The sequence below is a fragment of the Myotis nattereri genome (genome assembly GCF_964212035.1).
Source record: "Myotis nattereri genome assembly, chromosome: 2".
NCBI classification, from domain to species: Eukaryota; Metazoa; Chordata; class Mammalia; order Chiroptera; family Vespertilionidae; genus Myotis; species Myotis nattereri.
In genome coordinates this window covers 180,231,955-180,253,076 of record NC_138076.1, presented here as the reverse complement: position 1 = coordinate 180,253,076, position 21,122 = coordinate 180,231,955, and the positions used below count along the sequence as shown (strand labels likewise).

Below are 21,122 nucleotides of genomic sequence, written 5' to 3'. Positions count from 1 at the left end.
TAATACATGTCCTAGAAGAAACAAAAAACTTATTCTATATAATAAAGAGGTAATATGGAAATTGACTGTCCCGCCCTCGCACAAGATGTCTCCCCCATGTGGTCAAAGATGGCCACCACAAGATGGCCAGCAGGGCAGGGCAGTTAGGGGGAACCAGGCCTGCAGGGGAGGGCAGTTAGGGGCAACCAGGCCGGCAGGGTAGGGCAGTTGGGGGTGACCAGGCCAGCAGGGGAGGACAGTTGGAGGCAACCAGGCCTGCAGGGGAGGGCAGTTGGGGGCAACCAGGCCTGCAGGGGAAGGCAGTTGGGGGCGACCAGGCCTGAAGGGGAGGGCAGTTGGGGGCAACCAGGCCAGCAGGGGAGGACAGTTGGAGGCAACCAGGCCTGCAGGGGAGGGCAGTTGGGGGGGACCAGGCCTGCAGGGGAAGGCAGTTGGGGGCGACCAGGCCTGCAGGGGAGGGCAGTTGGGGGCGACCAGGCCTGCAGGGGAGGGCAGTTGGGGGCGACCAGGCCTGCAGGGGAGGGCAATTGGGGGCAATTGGGCCTGTAGTGGAGGGCAATTGGAGGCGACCAGGTTAGCAGTGGAGGGCAGTTGGGGGTGATTGGGCCAGCAGGGGATCAGTTAGGCATCAATCAGGCTGGCAGGGGAGCGGTTAGGGGGTGATCAGGCTCCAGGCAGAAGCAGTTAGGGGCAATCAGGCAGGCAGGTGAGTGGTTGGGAGCCAGCAGTCCTGGATTGTGAGAGGGATGTCCAACTGCCGGTTTAGGCCCGATCCCACAGGGCAGTCGGACATCCCCCAAAGGGTCCCAGATTGGAGAGGGTGCAGGCTGGGCTGAGGGACCGCCCCCCCCCCCACCCCAGTGCATGAATTTCGTGCACTGGGCCTCTAGTATAATCATAATACATAGCTATGTTTCTATTACTAAGTGAGAAAATTAGAGTTTCAGGAATAATTTTGAGCCACTTAGAGGACTTCCACTGCTCACAAATATTGTTTAGCTTTCACAAATATGTTTCCTGGGCAATGTATTTGGTCAAGTTCCACAAGACGTACTTCCTAGTCACCCATGTTTTTATTATGAAACCTTCTTTACAGAAATAGGAAAAGAATAATACAATTAATAAACTACATTGCACTAATTAGATTTTACCACTGTTGATATTTGACCATATTTGCTTATCTATCCCTTCCTCCTTCTCTTTGCCCTTCCATTTTTTTCTGTGGAATCATTTTATTTTTTTTTTTTATTTTTTTTTTTTTATATTTTTTTAAAAATATATTTTATTGATTTTTTACAGAGAGGAAGGGAGAGAGAGATAGAGAGTTAGAAACATCGATGAGAGAGAAACATCGATCAGCTGCCTCCTGCACATCTCCTACTGGGGATATGCCTGCAACCCAGGTACATGCCCCTGACCGGAATCGAACCTGGGACCTTTCAGTCCGCAGGCCGACGCTCTAGCCACTGAGCCAAACCGGTTTCGGCTCTGTGGAATCATTTTAAAGTAAGTTACAGATATCATGACATTTCACTTCTAAATAACTCAGTATGCATGTCCTAAAACTTTGTTTCTCAAACTTAATGTGTCTATGAATCACTTGATAGTTCGTTAAAATTCGGGTTCTAATTCTGTTGGTCAGAGGAGGTATCTGACATTCTGCTTTTCTAACAATCTCTCTGATGACGTCAATGCTAAGCATCCATCTACTGCACTCTGAGTAGCAAGGTCTGATGTATAAAGGATCTCCTAAATACCCACAATACCTTAGCTCACCTAAGAAGTTTAATAAATTCCTACCTATTACAAATTCCATATTTGGGTTTTCTAAACATCTTTTATAGCTTTTCTCCTCTTTAACCAAGATCAAACCAAGTTGCATGCACAGTATTTATCGCTAGCCTATGTAATCTAGAACAGTCCTTCCCACTACCCTACTCCCACTCACCCAATAACTTCTGAAGAGATTAAGGGCAGTCACTTTATAGAATATTCCACAATCTGCATTTTTTAGATTGTGCTCAAGGTGTCCAATTTGTACTTTCACCTCCTATGTTTCCTGTAAACAGGAAGTCCAAGGACTGAATTCAGGCTATGCTTTGCTAGTATCCTTTCCAGGTGATGATAATGGTGACAATGTCAGACTGCCTTCATGTGAGCACCTAATGCAGGTGAACCCACGATCAGTGAGGCTGTGCTGATTACAGGGATAAGAAGGAGACAATTGCCAGAACCGGTTTGGCTCAGTGGATAGAGCGTCGGCTTGCGGACTGAAGGGTCCCAGGTTCGATTCCGGTCGAGGGCATGTACCTGGGTTGCGGGCACATCCCCAGTGGGAGATGTGCAGGAGGCAGCTGATCGATGTTCCTCTCTCATCGATGTTTCTAACTCTCTATCTCTCTCCCTTCCTCTCTGTGAAAAATCAATAAATTATATTTAAAAAAAAAAAAAAAAAGAAGGAGACAATCACGTTACTCCACTCTAAAAACAGTGGGCCCTTTACAATTAGAATCTGAGCAGGCTGTTTAGGCATCCCGGAAATATCCTGTCTCTCACCAATCTTTCGCCTAATGATCCTTGCCTGAATTACTGCATTGAGGGTCACAAAATGGTGATTTACTAATTCAAATTATGTCTTCAAGATTTATTAGTTGGCACTGTTTCTCTCATCAATTGAGAATGAATTACAGTTCCTCCCTCAAAAAAGGCAAGACAAATTTCTTCCCTTTTAACAAATTTTCAGGATAATTTGGTGTAAGAGCCTTTTGCAATGGTAGTAACTGGGGAGATTTTTTTTTCATTTTTTTTTTAAGTATAGATCTTGTTTTTACTTATTCAAGACTTATAATCAATCATTTTATTTATTTATTTTTTCAAAATATATTTTATTGATTTTTTACAAAGAGGAAGAGAGAGGGATAGAGAGTTAGAAACATCGATGAGAGAGAAACATGGATTAGCTGCCTCCTGTACACTCCCTACTGGGAATGTGCCCGCAACCAAGGTACATGCCCTTGACGGAATCGAACCTGGGACCCTTGAGTCTGCAGGCCAATGCTCTATCCACTGAGCCAAACTGGCTAGGACCATTTTATTTTTTGATCACTGAATTGTCCCAAAGTTGGCCAGTGTGAGCCTCTTCAAACAGGTTCCAGAGTCTTTTTAACATGTCCTCATTAGTCACTGAGGGTTTCCTTGAATTTCGGCATACAATATTCTAACTCTTAAATAAAAGTTAAAAAGTAGCTTAAAAAGGTCCTGTTCCATGAGTTCTTATATTCTTCATAAGAATAGCCTCAGACAGTTTGGCTCAGTAGATAAGAGTGTTGACCTGCGGACTATAGAGTCTTGGGTTTGATTCCAGTCAAGGGCACGTACCTTGGCTGCAGACTCGATCCCCAGCCCTGGTTGGGGTACGTGTGGGAGGCAACCAACCAATGTGTCTCTCTCACATTGATGTTTCTTTCTCTCTCTCTCTCCCCCACCCTTCCACTCTCTCTAAAAATCAATCGAGTGAGGATTAACAAATAAATACATACATAAACATGGTCTTCAAAATTTCCTATTTTAAATAAACTTTTCCCATAGAGCTTCCTAATTTGTGAATAACCACAATGAGTTTTCTTGTATAAGGCTCCCTCTTAGCATGGGGCAATGACATCCTAGGTGACAGAGCAACAAATTGAGATCTTGCTCTATAACAGACTGAGCCTTAGACCAGCGGTTCTCAACCTGTGGGTCACGACCCCTTTGGCGGTCAAACGACCCTTTCACAGGGGTCGCCTAAAACCATCCTGCATATCAGATATTTACATTACGATTCATAACAGTAGCAACATTACAGTTATGAAGTAGCAACGAAAATAATTTTATGGTTGGGTCACAACATGAGGAACTATATTTAAAAGGCCAGAAGGTTGAGAACCACTGCTCTAGACTAACCACATATGCCCTGTTTCCATCACCTCTTTCCATATAATCTGGTAATCTCTCAACCTTCTGGCAACAGCTCAAAGAAAATTTTTCTCCTAGTAAGAGATTTGGAGTTTGGGTTTAAATATTAATGCCAATGAGTATATCCTTAAACAGTTTCTCATAACACTATAACCTTTGTATTTGCCAAAAGTTTTAATCTAATAGGTACAGGAGTACATAGAAAATCACCACCCACTTCCATCCACATCTCGAGATTACCAGGTCATATATGTGGCTGCAACTAAAATGTAACATAATTTACATGCATTTCTTTAAAGGCCAACATTACTTTGATATATCACTTGCAAAGACTCCCAAGATAATAAACAAAATAAAAGAGAATAAAGTACAAATCCCAGAAAGACCAAGGAAACAGTAAAGAAATAAGCTCCTGGTAGATTCTCCCCTACTCAGCTCCTAGGAAGGTGTCGCCATCTGGCTACTCAAAGCACGAGAATCAGATTTACCTTAATAGCATTGGCCGTCACCTGAGGCACTTCGGCCATCCTCTGCAGATGCTTCAGCAACCCCTCTTCAGTGAGGTCATTCTCGGGCAGAAAATACTGATAGACGTCATACTGCAACCTCCACCTAGAATCCTGCCCCGTCCTCGTGTCACATGGCGGAGAATCTGTGCCTCTAAAGTCAACCAACAAAACTGAGTATCAATCTCTTGTGGGGGAAGTCCCATCTATAAAAAGGAACCAAAAGCTCAAATTTCAAACTTCTGAAACAATGATTCCAATGTTGGCATTACGAAGAAAAATAACACACTAACAGGCAGAATGGTTATATAACCAGGTGTTAATGTCAGTCAGGCCTAGAGTCAAATGCTAGCTTTGCCAGTTGTTAGCTGTACTGGTAAGTAGGCAAGTCACTTACTCTCAAAGACCCTTAGGGAACCTTTTTTATAAAATAAGAACAATTGCCCCTTCTTGATAAAAGTGTTAGAATTAAATGATAAAGAACATAGGACACTCAGCACTGTGGATGATGCACAGAGAGCATTCGAATGTTACTCAAACATTAGCTATCCTTATTATTAACCTAGAAACTAATGCAGAGTTTTAATTAAAATAAAATCCTTACAAAAAAAAAAGTATATTTCAAAGCTCCAAAAGGCTTTCCATATATAAAACTCTTCATGAAAACTAAGATGTACTTCTACGCTCATAAAAGACATTCAACATTTGGCCTTTCATACACACTGAGGGGGGCAATATTAACTATAAATGGCAGCTCAAGTATTAGTTACAATGTATGAATTACTTTCATTCAAAAAAACTAAACAATTCCATTTTACTAAAGAGAATGATGGCTTTTGAGAGAGTCCATTGAATCTAGTCATACGTGTTCTAAAAGTAATTCTAAGAGGCAGACATACCTTGCATAGCCTAGGTTTGCTGGGGCAAATTTGATAGTTGTTTCAAAGAAATCATACTCCAAGTAAATGTTGGGGTCAATATCTAAATCAAACTCCAAATTACAGCCTCCAGGAATAGGATCTGGATGGAAAATACGGAAGTCACTCAACACAGAATTTTTTATATATTCAAATAACACTCAGAAAACAGAGCTCTACTCTTTCAACAACTTTCCATATATAAGTTAAATACAGAGCTTCTAGTTTTGTACCACCTCATGACTGAGGTTAAGCGGGTAAAATTAACTGAGGTTAAGGGCCCTAGAACAAGGGTCAGCAAATCTCTTCTGTAAAGGATCAGATAGTGCTGGTTTTAGGCTTCAAGGGCCGAATGGTCTCTGTGACAATTACTCAACCCCGCCCTCATAGCAGGAGAGCAGTCACAGACAACACATAAGTGAGTAAACATGGCTGCATTCCAATAAGACTTTATGTACAAAACGGGCAGCGAACTAGATTTGGCTCAGTCTGTAGTTTGTCGAACTCTGCTCTAGAGTTGAAATGGTCAGAAGAGACAAGAGATTCTTAAGCTGGGATCCAAGAATGGGTTTTAGGAGCTCCATAAACACCCTGAAATTGTATGTTGAAAGTGTCCATTTCCTAGGGAAAGCGGTCTTTATTAGATTTTGGGGACTATGAACCTACAAAAAGAACATAAGAACCCAGGGATGGAGGGGAAAAAACACTGCCAAAGAGGAAAGGAACTCCATGAGTAATAGGGAGAAAGACAGTGTCATATCAATTCTGCAAGAGTCTTTGTGTATACATAAAAAAAAAAAAAAGAGTAAAAGACCTCAAAGATCCCCAAGACCATGTATCAGAATGGTATTTGAATATTTAATTAAACACACATTTATGGCATTCCATTTTATTAATAACTAGAGGTCCAGTGCATGAAATTCCTGCACTCAGGGGGGTCCCTCAACTTGGCCTGTGTCCTCTTGCAGTCCGGCAGCCCTCAGGGGATGTCTGATTGACAGCTTAGGCCCGCTCCCTGTGGGGAGAGGGCCTAAGGTGGCAGTTGGACATCCTTAGTGCTGCCACGGGCCTCTCCAGCCCACTCCCCACACTGCTTCTGGAGTTAACTTTCTAAGAGATGAAGTGCATCACATCATTCCTCTGCTTAAACACTCTCTATGCTTCCCCAGAACCGATCTCAGAATAGAATGCAAACCTCAAATTATATACAAGGCCCTCACACTGTGCCTCCAGCCACACCCACTAATGCTATTCTCCAAACACTCCATTTTTCTTCAGTGCCCTCCTCTGACTAGAATAACCAATCAAAGTGTTAAGGACTATGTCTTGCCCTTTTGTTACCGCTTTTCCAAGGACTCCTTAAATGTTTTTCCAATGAATAAATGTATTCTCCTAGTTCCTTCCAGGACTTTCAACATCATGACAATTCTCTGGCTCCCTTGCTATTAAAACCTTTCTGGTTAAATATATTGTACTTACAATAAACACTTCTAATAAGATTACAGTTTTCCCCAAATATCCAGGAATAAGTCCCATATTCTAGACAGTAGTAGAAGTTGAAGACAGAAAGGTTACCACCTCTTTCTGAGTAGGAGAGTGGAATGGCCATATTTTGGACAGGCTCAGCATCTGAAGTCTCCAAATACCAAAAGCACATACTCTGCTCTGGTCTAAGAATGAAAACCAGTCCTTTGTCAGTGCCTGTTCCCGAGGTACTGGGGAGGAGAGTCTGCAATAAGGAAGAAAAGAGTCATCATGAATAGGGAGTTGAGCAAAATATTAAAATTCCAGAATTGATCTACTATGCATGTCCTATTCTAAATCTTCCCCAAACAGAACAGAATCAAAACAGACCTTCCTTAGAAAATAAAGGGCTCTTTTCACCTCTATGTGCATTTGCCCACACATACACATGGCAGAACTATTTAAAATACATGATCTTTGATCAGATGCAATAAAATTCCCAAGCTTTTCTATCCCCCAAATTAAGATGTACTAGGTCAGGTGCTAACACTACTGTTGAATGATGAAACTAAAATAATTTCATCACAAGTTTGATATCCTTTATTCGGGGGAAAACAACCCATGGGCTAAGGGAATGCATGCCTGACATGCTGTGGAATATTGTTTCTGAGGGATTTGGGGTGAGAGCGAGCTCTGTAGAGCGTTGGAAAGAGCAATGAAGAAACAGGGCAGGATGGGCTAGGTGGTCGGGAAGTTCTTAAGATACCAGCAAGTCCTATTTGCAGGGTAATGTAAGCTAGCTGAAACCGAGTGGGAGGACTGTGATTGGCCTATGTTAGGTTTCCTTGCCAGGTTTTTCCATAACTGCAGACTGACTGGCAGGTTCATTTTTCCATAAGGGATAGCTAGGCTTCAATCTGACAATCATAAGGAAGAATGACCCAATACTAATTGACAAACTACAGAATCGACAGTTTCAAAGAACCAGCTGCCATGATGAGCCTAAACATCTTAAGTGCTACACTTCATCGGGAAGGGCAGAGGACACAGAAACAATCCTCTCCCCACAGACCTCTCTTCCAGAGCTACATGCAGTCTGGTTATCCTCTCAGTAGTACAGACACGGTGAGAACTAAAGGCAGCACCGTGAAGGAACATTGTTATAATTAAAGATAACGAAGATCCCTCCTGCAGGGAACTGAGTTGGAGGACTGTGACTGGCATATGTTGTTCATTCAGGCCGCTTTTGTCACATTAATTATGGCGACATCCCTTTATCCGAGCTCTGTTTCCGCAGAGGTAAAAGCAGGCACTGTAACTACTTTGTTGAGCTGTTGTGAGGATTAAATTAATTATATGGGAAACCAGGCACAGGGGTTCCTAACTAGGAGCCCAGAGGCCCAGAGAGTTTCCCGAAGTCCCCATGAAATCACGCATATGTATCTATACGTTCTGCCAGGTAGAGAGTCCATCAATTTCAGCAGATTCAAAGTCTATGGCCCCAGGAGCTAAGACTACCAGCCTAGCAGCACACAGTAGGCACGCAGTAAATATAAATGCCTTTTTCTTCTCTGCCCTTTCTCTTCCTTCAAATGTTGTCTGTGTAGTAATGTTATTAAGAAGGAAATTATACATGTGCCATTGTACTATGTCTCCTATGTAAGGGCCTGAATAGGGAGATTCCTTTTGAATATAGTGCCAGAAAAAAACCTGGCTTCTTCTGAGTAATTGGCATGTTCTTCCTCCTAAGAAAGTTAGGAAATTTAACATGATTTGATTTTTGCTCTGGCTGCCATGAACTAAAGCAAAGTCAGCATAAATGGGTCACAGGCACTGTCATCTCTTGCAATTAACAATTTATTCCTTCTTGTTTTCCATGATCAAACTCTTCCATTTCTAGTCGATTAAACTACCACACACAGGCATGTAACTTCAAAACCTTCATGACAGAAGCAGGATGTCAGGATAGAAATATACAAAAGACTTCGCTTGAGAGATGATATGACCAAGGCCTATAAAATATATATGAACTGGACTAAAAGAGCTTTGTTTAACAAAATCTAGGGTATTAGAATATAGGCTTAGGACAAACAGTACACACAACACACATAGTGGAATTTATTTGTCTAAAGAGTCATATAGGCTAAATAGAAATAGACTTGTAAAAGCTTAACATAATGGCAGGTCCTTAATAGCTTAGGCTAAGCCAGGGCATTTGAAAAACTTCCCAAAGCTGAGGCTGAGGTTAAAGGGTTTAGTGATGATTTCTGCAAGAGTTCTGAATGCTGCTAGAAGATTAACTCAGTGTTAGGATATTTTTGTTTCCAAGAGGCGTCAAAGAATAAAGCTGATCCTACAGGGTCTTATTAAACATATATATCTTAGTCATATTCAACACCACATTAAATGGCTAAACAGAAAGGGAAACCCATTAAAATGTATTCACAGGTAAAAATCATCAAGGACCCAGGAGAGTAAGGGACAAAAAAAGTGGGAAATCATGAGGAAAGCTTTAACTACATTCAGACAGGAAACACTGGCATAGCTCACCCTTCCCCCAAACTCAGCACACTATCACCTCCTCATTAAGTCAGAGGTCACCACATTCAAGAAAGGCCTGAGACATTCAACTCTTAGCTGGTCTAAACCACTAATTTGACAGAAACCAACTTTGATTTTTTTAAAAAAAGTCTAAGACATAAAGTTAAACATAAAGAGGCATCCAATAATTCTAATGCTTTTGCTAAATATAAGGACACAAACTGCAGAAACAGTTTTTACAGAAATAATCCTTTGTACTTACCTTAGAAAAAGAAATGGTTGTATTCTGATACTGTGAGTGTATTTGGAAAATAAGAAAAGTCACATTGCTGGAAATATTGCGCAAAATAGCTTCCTCTGGAAAGGGTCTGTTGAGCTTGAAGTATCTAAATTTCCCCACAGAAAATTCAATAAGACCTACAACGAGAGAAACATTTCATTGTAATATATGAACCTCTAATATCAGTTTGTAGAAATCACATATATAAACATAGACACAGATTTAATCCTCAGAAAGAAAAACTGGTTGATAAATTTTATTACTGCCTCTATTTCACTGATGAGAATTAAGCTTAAAGAGGTGAAGCAGCTCACCAGGGTGACTTGGCTAGTGAGTGGCAGAACTAAGAACTAAAATGGGAAAAAGGTATTTCAAAAGATGAGAAAAATTCTTAAAGTGGCTGAGGATGCTCAAGGTGCCTGGCTCCCAGAGCCCAGAAAAAAAAAAAAACCCATCTGGCAGCAACCACAACAATTCTATTCTGAACAGAGCCCCTGAATTTAAGAATTAACAACACTAAGGAGCTACTGACAACTATGAATGCACTGGTATTAAAGAACAGTAGGAACTAAGAATTCTGAAGTCACCCTGGAGACACAGAGGTGGCTACAATTTTATCCCACCATATACGAGCTGTGTGATCTTAGGCAAGTTTCTCAATTCTCTCTCTCTCTTTTTTTTTAATATGTTTTATTGATTTTTTTACAGAGAGGAAGGGAGAGGAATAGAGAGTTAGAAACATCGATTCAGCTGCCTCCTGCACACTCCCTACTGGGTATGTGCCCACAACCAAGGTACATGCCCTTGACCGGAATTGAACCTGGGACCCTTGAGTCCGCAGGCCAACGCTCTCTCTATCCACTAAGCCAAACCGGTTAGGGCTCTCAATTCTCTTAAACCTCAATTTCTTCATCTGTCAAATAGGACTGTATTACCTAGCTTGCAAAAGAAGGTGCCATCAGCACTGGCAAAAATGTCATTTGAACACCCACCTCAGATACTTACTTTATGAACCACGGATATTCTGGAAAAATGAGCTTTTTGTTTAAGGACCAAGTTCAGAGTCCACATAAAAGACAGGTTGTAACAACAGTTTTCCAACACCTCATCTAGGCCTTTCCCATCCATTTCTGGTTGTGTTTATTAACTCACTCACTCTATCCATGGTTCTCTGTGTATCTTTCTCCTAGCTGCATACCAGTTCTTTCTTTGTCCAAGCTAATTCTCAAATAATCCACTAAATAGGTAAAACAGGGTAAAGATAAATCACAAATAAGAAATACTTGGAGGACTGAAGTGTTCATTGCTTTAAAAGAGAGTAAGGAGCCAAACCGGTTTGGCTCAGTGGATAGAGCGTCGACCTGCGGACTGAGAGGTCCCGGGTTCGATTCCGGTCAAGGGCATGTACCTTGGTTGCGGGCACATCCCCAGTGGGAGGTGTGCAGGAGGCGGCTGGTCAATGTTTCTCTCTCATCGATGTTTCTAGCTCTCTATCCCTCTCCCTTCCTCTCTGTAAAAAAAATCAATAAAATATATTTTTAAAAATAAAAATAAAAAATAAATAAATAAACGAGAGTAAGGAAAGATAGGACCAAAGAAATTAAAATACATTATTAAACAACTAGTAACCTGAAAAAATAAGTAGGGGTATTAAACATAGGTATTCCTGGAAATATATTTTAAGTGATTTCTCTTTACACATTTCATTGTTTATAAAATTTCTACAGTGATAGTGAGGTATTCTTTTCAGAAAGAAACCTTAATGGCACTCAAAACACAGCTTCTACCTCAGCTCTTCAGCTGAAATTTATAAAACAGGAGCACCATAAGGATTCCCGGTCACGGCACATGCTCAGGTTGCAGGCTCCATCCCCAGTAGAGGCCACGCAGGAGGCAGCCAAGGGACATTTCTCTCTCATTGATGATGCCTCTATCTCTCTATCCCTCTCCCTTCCTCTCTCCCTAAAATCAATAAAAACATACGTTAAAAAAAAAAGATTGCTGTATAGTTTTCTCTGTAATGGTCTTCACATATCCCATTATAATTATCCCTAAATATTTCATGTTTCTTGATACTATTGTTAACTTACTTTTTCTTTTAAATTTCAATTTCTAGTTGACTCTTCACCAATATGCCTTTTTAAATAACGTTTTCCAGCTGATATCTAATGGTCAGCCAGGTTTGAGAACTCCTAACTCAATGTTGGATGAGGTAGGGCAGGATAAGTACATTTTCCCTATTCTTAGTTATCGCTGACCTAACTTCTGTGTGAAAATCCTTTGGCAGTGCTACCCCTGCAGTCTGATAGCCATTTCACCATTTTTACAGAAGACTGCGTATTAACAAAATCAGTTATGGTATGACTCCTGGCTATAAGGGCTTTGTCATGTTTGACATCCCAACGCCTAGTACAGTAGTGTCACCTAGTTGGCACATAGTAACTGTTTAGTAAATGACAATTCAAGTGTGTCACCTCAGGGAAGTAATTTCTTTCTTCAGGGCCTCAGTTCCCTCATGGTAAAATGGAGGTAACTGTGCTTACATGAATCACTTGGCTGCTGAAATTCTCAAATAAATGGGGACATTTTTGTAAACAGTCCAATACGACACAATAAAGTATCATGATTAACTTCCATTAGCTTTCCAGTGTTTCAGAGGCTCATCTTATTTATTTTTTTAAGTCAGGCATTCAGTAAGGTCCTGCAAATAAAGGCGTGGGAAGAAGAGGACTAACAGGTATACTAATAAATGCTTGGCACACCCATCAAAAACATCAAGGTGAGAAGGAGACGTCCTTAAAGTGACAAGGAAAAATCCTGAAAATCAAGACAACTTGAACAGTACAGTCTAGCAGAATCTGCATTTAACTTTTACTCATAAAAGCACACATGGCAAATAAAGGCATATAACCAAAATATATCCCGAAGAAGTTAACAGGAACTTAATTCACCTCTAAGCCATCTGGGAAGGGATTCGTGAGAAACATTCTATGAGGCATAATTAGATCTTATGACTTTGGGTGTGGGAGGGAAACAGTACATCAAGTGATATTACAGAGCACATGGCCAACAAGGAGACAGAGCCTTATGCTGTCTGTAGCTCGCCTCTAAAAAGAAGTGCCTGTTTTTTCTGCCAAAAATGTTTTTTTTCCATCTGACCCATATAACAGGGGACTCTTTTCTATTTTTCCTACTCTTCATTCCTACACAGTCACTTCTTCTTTCCAAGAATACTATTCCACCAAGAGCTACCCAATCCCTTTTCTTTCCCAATCAAATCCTAAACTTGCAAACTTAAAATTGTTCAACTCTTCCTTTTTACTATTTTACTAAAATTGACCTCTGTTTTACTAAAATGAAAGCATTGTTTGTGCTTTCATACAACAACCAAATTCTAGGAAAGATTTGTGAAAGCTGTCTTCATAATTCTCTTCAGATTAAATATTAAAAACAAAAGCAGTTAATTTAGCTACTTGAACTGGTCAACATGTAACAGCACCTCCCAATTTCTCATTTATTTATTATTTTTTTTAGATATATTTATTGATTTTAGAGAGGAAGAGAGAGGGACAGAGAGAAACATCAATGATGAGAAAGAATCATTGATGGGCTGCCTCCTGCATGCCCCACACTGGGGATCAAGCCCACAACCCGGGCATGTACCCTGACCGGGAATCAAACCGTGAACTCCTGGTTCATAGGTCAAAGCTCAACCACTGAGCCATGTCGGCAGGGACCAATTTCTCATTTATGTCTTATGTGTTTTCATTAGCACCAAAAGCTGAAAGGAAACACAAAATGTGCATATTACTCTTCACATACTTTTTTTAAAAAATATGTTTTTATTGTTTTTTTTAGAAAGAGGAAGGGAGAGGGAGGAACATTGATTGGTTGCCTGCTGCACGCCTCCTACTGGGGATCAAGCCTGCAACCCTGTGACCTCTCGATGCATGGGATATGCTTAACCAACTGAGCCACACCAGCCAGGGCATCTTTCACACCCTTTCAAGAGAAAGAGAAAGAGACCACTTGTAACTAACTACAAAAATGGCCTGCTACCTTACTTATGGCATTATCATTAGCACAGATATTAGGAAGTTCAAAAGACTTTGTGCTCACCTCCAATTACTATGTAATTCTATGTAAGTTAATGGATAGGAAACAAACAATAACAAAAGACACTAAAGGCAGCAGAGAACTGGAACTTCGAGACAAGGGAACACGGTTTAAACGTGTGGTGCACCCCTTGTGCCCTGCCGGCCACAGAAAGCACCTTCCTCATTCTAGAAACTTGATCTGCCACCTTCAAAGACTTATTTGGCTTTTGAGCCACTAGCCCTGTGGTGCAAGTTAGCTTTTCCTGGGAAAGATGGGTAAATCCTCCTAAATTACAGCAGTTGCTTAATTCCTTCAGTTTGTCTACTTATCAGAGTCCTCAAATCGAAAAAAATGAGGAGACTGCAAGTCTTGAACTAAGTCTTTGCTAATTTTTTTTAAAAAAATATTTTATTGATTTTTTACAGAGAGGAAGGGAGAGGGACAGAGTTAGAAACATCGATCAGCTGCCTCCTGCACGCCCCCTACTGGGGATGTACCCTCAGCCAAGGTACATGCCCTTGACAGGAATCCAACCTGGGACCCTTGAGTCTGCAAGCCGACACTCTGCCAAACCGGTCAGGGCAGTCTTTGTTAATTTCTATCTGACTGATGTGGAGAACATCAGCTTGTTTTAGTTTTATTAATGTTTACCCATAGATGTTTTCCCATTGAATTTCAGAGAGCGTGGAAGGGAGGGGGAGAGACAGAGAGAGAAACATCAATGTAAGAGAGACACATAGATTGACTGCCTCCCACAGGTGCCCCAACCAGAGCCAGGGATTGAGCCCGCAACCTTAGTACATGCCCTTGACCAGAATCCAACCCGGGACCCTTCAGTCCATGGGCAGAGGCTCTATTCATGAACCAAACCGGCTTGGGCACATCAGCTTTAATTATCACTCAGCAGTTACGTTCCCACATGTTGTCCTTCCGCACGGAGCAACAATACTGCTGCCAGGCAAAAAGAGTATCATGGTAGAGGAAATATCAGTGCTGAAATCACAGAAGAGGCACGAATTGCGCCTGAAGAATATTAAGCTCTCGATTACTCAGGTTTCTCAACTTCTGTGTAAAAATGTCCAGATGTTATTAAATACTAAAGCACAGAACTAGAAATGAAAAGTTCTGGACCGCAGCCCTCCCGGATCAACTGCGAACTCCATCTCTCACATGCTTCACCTGTTGAGATGGAGCCGCGTCTCCTCCACCTGCCTCAGAAAGCTATTTTGAGAAATGAGAATTCCCGGAAGAACTCAGTGCAAAGTAAAATATTCTTATTCGGGGCAGCTGTGGTGAAGTGGAAGGACCAGGAAATTTGCCGCAAGACATACTTGGGTTCAGATGCTGCCTGTGCCCCTAGAGCTGTTTGCTTGTGTGGTGGGCATCATCATCTAGGGCCTCAGCTCCGTCCTCTGCCAAGTGAGGACTGTGATATAGGGTCGTGAGGATTAAAAAGCACTGCCTTGCCTTAGCCGGTTTGGCTCAGTGGATAGAGCGTCGTCCGCCTGCCGACTGAAGGGTCCCGGGTTCGATTCCAGTCAAGGGCATGGTGCTCGAACCAACAGATGTGTTTCTCTCACACTGATATTTCTCTCTTTCTCTCTCTCTTCCACGCTCTCTAGAAATCCGTGGAAAAATATCTTCGGGTGAGGATTCAAAACAAAAAACCACACAACACACTGCCATGAAAAAGCACCTGGCACATTCTGCATTGCAGTGAATGTAGTGCCCCATAAAAAAAAAAAAAAAAAAAAAGTTTTATTTTTTCTTTTCCTGCAAAAATAGAACTTGCCCTTTTCAGCTCTGGCCTTAAGTCCTATGCAAAGATTCTAGAACTCAGTTTGCACAAGAGCTTTTCAAAGATAAGTATTTAGGAGCACAATCACATTATTCAGAAAAATATTATGTTTCAGAACTGTTAGTGTCTTAACGCTCCAAACAAAACCAAGAATGCGCCTAACCCCTAACCTCACGGGAAAAGCACGTGATTATCAGCCTGGCACAGTTAGTGCTATTCACAGCGTGTATGTTAAACAAACCACGAATTACTTATAAAACCCATTCAGCCAAGCACATGACCTACGATCCAAAGCCCGATCTGAGTCCGCTTTTCCTGTCCAACTCCGTCGAGCTCACCAATTAGAAAAGCATCTCCACTGGGAAGTAAAAACCCTGCGCGGTCCGCGGGGCCGTCGGTCGCAGAGCCCTCGGTCGCTCAGCCACGCCAATCGGGAGCCCAGAGGTGCTTTCAAGTGTCAAATGAAACCCACAAACATGGCTGCTCCCCTCCCCGAGGGGGACAGGAATGTGTGTGAACAAGAGAGTTGCACATCTCTTCCCACTTCCACAGCGGGAGTGAGGACGGCTCCTTCGCAAAGGGAATGTCCTTCTGCACGAGGGACCCTGACCCCTTCCTGCCGGTTCCGAACGCGCCGCCTCGGCTGCGGGGCGCACAGACCCTGGGGTGGACCTCGACCTTGCAAGAAATGCAAAGGCCCCTTGGGGTGCAGAAGGGAGGCGCCCCGACCTTACCCACGCTGGCGTTCCCGACGGTCTCGGCGCCACCAGCCACCCCGGGCTGCGATGCCAGCGCCGCCAGCGCCATCAGCCGAAGGAGCCCCCTCGCCGCCCGGGCCCGGCGCCGCCAGAGCCGATGTCGACGTCGGAGAGCGGCGCGCTCGGGGCCCCGGGGCCTCGCCCTCGCCACCCGGGGCCGCTCGCGCTCGGCGCCATCGCCCGCCAGGTGCTCGCGCTGCACCCCAGCCAGGGCCGCGGGGCTGGCCAGCAACCACGGCCGCACTCGCCCGCCGCAGCCAGAGGTTCTCTCTGAAGGCGATCGCCCCCCCGCCGCCGGGCACCGCGTCTCCGCCCCGCCCCTTGACGTCACCGCTCCGTAGCCCCGGGCGGGGGCGACAGAGGGAGGTTTCCAGGGAGGGCGTGCGCCCCCCAGTGGCGCGAGGGGGCCTCGCAGCCGGCGGCGTTCCCAGGATCTCCGCTCAGGGCTAGGGGAGACCCCAGGAAGTTATGTGGTGTAAGCTGCACTTCTCCCTTTTTTATCTCTCCCGTTTACGAAAACCACCGTTACAGTCCAAATAACTGTGTTGCGGCCTAACGTTTCGAGGCTCCTGTCCCCGACCTTAACGGTCTTTTGCAAAAAGAAAATAAAAAGGAGGAATCGGGTGCTCAAACGCAAAAATAATTCCTCCTTCCCCAGCCCCTCCCCCCTTGCAATCGCCTTAGCGACGCAGGCCGATGTCAGTATAAAACTGAGGGGGTCATGCTGCTTCTGTAGCGGTTACTGCGCTGGTAATGAGCACCGTATTTTAAAATAAAGTTCCGTTTTCTCTAAGCAAAATATCCTCGAAGACTCAAGACCTTCATCTGAACTTCCTCTCGCAGATCTCATACCTGAGTGGTGCTGTTTAAAGGGCAGGAGTCCATGTGACAGGTGGCTCGCGTGTGGAACTGGATTTACAGACAAAATTATTTGGGGACGATTGCCCTGCTTTCCTTTTCCTGCCGCTAAAAAGTTTTATTTATATATTTTAATGAGCAACTATCTTGAAAATTACATATGTATGTACTTAATCCACCACTAAGCTAAAACTCTATAGCAAACACCATATGTTCTCTATCTGCCTGATCTAAATTTTCACACCTTGAGAGCGCTGTCTATTCCCTAGGATATTTGTTCACTCTCCCACATGCTCCCCATTCCTGTAACTGTCAGGAGATGGAATCCCAGGAAGATGACAGGAGCTATGATGATAAGGGTAGCATTTGAACCAGCGATGGATTACACAATAAATTGTGTTCTGACAGTGGGGGGAGAGGCTTAAAACTCCCACACTGTCAAAATTCAATCCCAAAGTAATAAATAAAATCATAACAGCTACAAGAAATACGTTTGTTTGTTTGTTTGTTTGTTTTAAGAAAACTGATCTCAGAATGGTTTCTCTCTTTTTTTTAATTTTAAGAATTTATTTAAGCAAAATCATTTGGAATCCGGGAGGGTTCAGGGGAGGAACTTTGTAAACAAAAAAGCGAAGAAGGAAACCATAAGAGAAAGATTGGTAGGTCTGGCTATTTAAAAATTTAAATTTCATGAAAGTTAAAAAAAAAAACACCCTAAACAATATGTAAAGTCAAGCTGACAAAAAAAGATAAAAATTAGCAAAGGACATGAATAGCAAATTTCACACACAAAGAAAGAAATATAAGTGGCTAATAAAAACATGAAAAAAAGTTCAAGTTCACTAGTAAAAAAAAATCAAATTAAGGAAATAAGCTGTAAATATTTTAAAAGAATGAGAACATTCAGTGTGGATGAAAGAGCTGAGAAGTAGACATTCTACCATAGGACTAGAAGGAGTGTAACTTGAAACAACTTTTTATAGCATAATCTGCATCAAAAATCTTTAAAATATTCATAGCTTTTGTATGATAATTCCACTTTTAGATTTAAGCCTATAAATATGTACCAAAAATTAGATGTTTAAAATTAGTGTACAAAACTGTTCATTAAGATGTTATTTACAGCAGGAAAAAAAAAAACCCAAAACCACCTAAATGCCCAACAATAAGGAATTAAATAAATAACCTGTGATACATGCATATAATAAAATACTGTGTAGCCCTTCAAAAATCATGTTTTAAAGGCAACTGATTGGGAAGTGTTTATGAAAAGACAAATTACAAAGTAATAAATATATATAGTTATAAGCCTTATTTGTTTTCATTTAAGTGTGCATTCATGCTTACATTCATTAAAGAGAGGTTGAAAAATATGTCAAAATGTTAAAAATTGTAAAGGTGATTGGATTAAGAATTATTTTCTTTGCACATGTCTGTTCTTTGTAAAAAATTTACTTTGAACATGTATTGCTTTTGAATAAGAAAGTATTATTTTTGAGAAGCTATGTATAGTTTTAAAAGTTTTCTTGTAAAAGCATTCAGGATAACAGCCCATTTTTCTGAGTATTACATCATATAGCTCTCCATATAGTATTTCATCATATAGCTCTATCTGTTCGGGTTCTGCTGCAACTAAACTCAAACTCTTCTATGCTGGCCACACTGCAGTAATTGCAGTTCCCAGAACTAACCCTACTCTCTCTCCTCTATTCCTCTGCAATGCAGTGCCCCATGCCTGCAGAGGATAGCTGATGGCAGATACATATCAACAATAATAAGAGGGTCTCATTATCTTGGTTCTGAAATACTGTGACAGCTTGGGAGGATGATTGCTGGGGCCCCTTACTCAGTTCCAGCGGAGACCTGAGCAAATGGGCTCAGCAGCTTTGCAGATGAGTTTGTTATTTCTATGAATTTAATGGAAACTTGAAAACTGAGAAGATTCCCTAATCCAAGATATACTAGTAGATAACTAGAGTCTTAAAATATGCTTAAGGGCTAGAAAAGAGGGGAAGGAAGGAAGGAAGGAAGGAAGGAAGGAAGGAAGGAAGGAAGGAAAGAAGGGAAGAGGGAGGGAGGGAGGGAGGGAGGGAGGGGGAGGGAGGGAGGGAGGGAGGGAGGGGGAGGGAGGGAGGGAGGTGGGAAAACTCAAGACATCTTGGACAGAGATGACAGCAGGGATCCAGGGGTAAGGCAGGGAAAGACCGCTATGAAACTTACCCATTTAGCTTATTCCACTCTATTCACTCTGTATTTTTAAACTTATGTTCTTGTGGGTAGCAATTTACATTACTTTGTTTTTATTAAATTCAATAAATGTTTATTTCGTAACTGTTATATGGAAATCATTATGCTGGGCAGTTCATTCATTCAGCCCGTAAATATACTATTCAATTGTTTCTATGTGCCAGGCTACAAGCTTGGTGCTAGTTATTGGAAATATGGAAACAATTAAAATATGTTACCTGCCCCCAAGTATTTCATGGTGCTGAGTGAATCAGAGTAATGTATGACTTACACCTCAGGACACTAAGTGCAATAATAGATGTACTAGAAGGAACAATTGTGATAAAGATTGGGAGCAATTAACTAGAGTTTGAGGGAAAGTCTTACAAAGAAGGAGAAATTTAAAATACAGTTTGAGCCGTAACCGGTTTGGCTCAGTGGATAGAGCGTTGGCCTGCGGACTGAAAGGTCCCAGGTTCGATTCTGGTCAAGGGCATGTACCTTGGTTGTGGGCACATCCCCAGTGGGGGGTGTGCAGGAGGCAGCTGATCGATGTTTCTCTCTTATCGATGTTTCTAACTCTATCTCTCTCCCTTCCTCTCTGTAAAATCAATAAAATATATTTAAAAAAATAAATAAATAAAATACAGTTTGAAAGTTGAGTGACCAGTCAACAAAGGGACAAAATGGAGGTAAGGATGGAAGTGTGGGCGTTTCATACAAGGAAGAGGGAATTATATGTGTCTTATACAGTGTGCCCAGAAGTGTGAAACGGTAGAGCATAGTTAGGGATTGCAGGAGTCTAAGGAAATACGCAAACACCAAGCATATGCTTATTTTTGTATTTCAGCCAGAAGACAGTGAACCTGGAAAAGCAGTCAGAGGTGGCTGGACATGAACCTGAGGTCTCTGCGGAGCTACTGAAAGCCTGCTAGGAAGATACTGAATGGCAGAACAAAAGCTGTGTCATAACATGAGTGGTCTTGAAATGGCTGCTCTACCCCAGGCACCTCAGTCCTTTTCAATCAGGTTACAAAACTTAGTATGCTCCTTTAGTGGGTTTTCTCATTCATCCCTCTATACCCAAGCAGTCATCAATCCACGTTAATTTTTCCTTCAAAAATAGCCTTTCTTGCCCAGCTGGTGTGGCTCAGTGGTTGAGCATCAACCTATGAACCTGGAGGTCACAGTTCGGTTCCCAGTCAGGGCACATGCCTGGGTTGCAGGCTCAATCCCAGTAGGGGACATGCAGGAGGCAGCTGATCAATGGTTCTTTCTCATCATTGATGTTTCTGTATCTCTCTCCCTCTCCCTTCCTCTCTGAAATCAATAAAGATATATATTTTTAAATAGCCTTTCTTCTCTTATCAGGGTCAACATCTACACATTCTTGGATAACTGCAAAACCCTCCTGGTGAGTCTAGCTTACTTGTGTTTGTAAACCTAGCACCCAACATACTTCCTGGCACATGGCAGGCAATCAATAAATAAGGTACATGCTCAACTGAAAACATTACCAATTACCCCAAATTACAGGTAAAACAAATTGGAGTTATCTCTCATTAATTCCAGTATGGGGGCAGGTGCCTCACCAAAGGTTCTGAATAAGGTCCCAACAGGGACCTAATATTATTAATATTAGGGGCCCAGGGCACAAATTTGTGCATCTTTGCCGGGAGCCGGTCCATGCTTGCTGTTTCAAGGGACCTGGCATATATGGCA

The 21,122-nt window shown here is 42.2% G+C and overlaps 1 protein-coding gene across 1 annotated transcript in view; it reads right to left on the bottom strand.

Moving 5' to 3' along the window:
* The window catches only part of TM7SF3 (transmembrane 7 superfamily member 3), a 28,896-nt gene extending 12,504 nt beyond the window's left edge, over positions 1-16,392 (bottom strand). Inside the window, exons 1-5 of the mRNA XM_081083712.1 lie at positions 16,293-16,392; positions 9,645-9,799; positions 6,956-7,106; positions 5,360-5,480; positions 4,443-4,614 (exon numbers count right to left, since the gene is read on the bottom strand). Of these exons, the coding sequence (XP_080939838.1) occupies positions 4,443-4,614; positions 5,360-5,480; positions 6,956-7,106; positions 9,645-9,799; positions 16,293-16,365 (672 nt within the window). The 5' untranslated portion in view covers positions 16,366-16,392. The remainder of the gene's footprint in view (positions 1-4,442; positions 4,615-5,359; positions 5,481-6,955; positions 7,107-9,644; positions 9,800-16,292) is intronic.
* Positions 16,393-21,122: the final 4,730 nt, after the last annotated feature.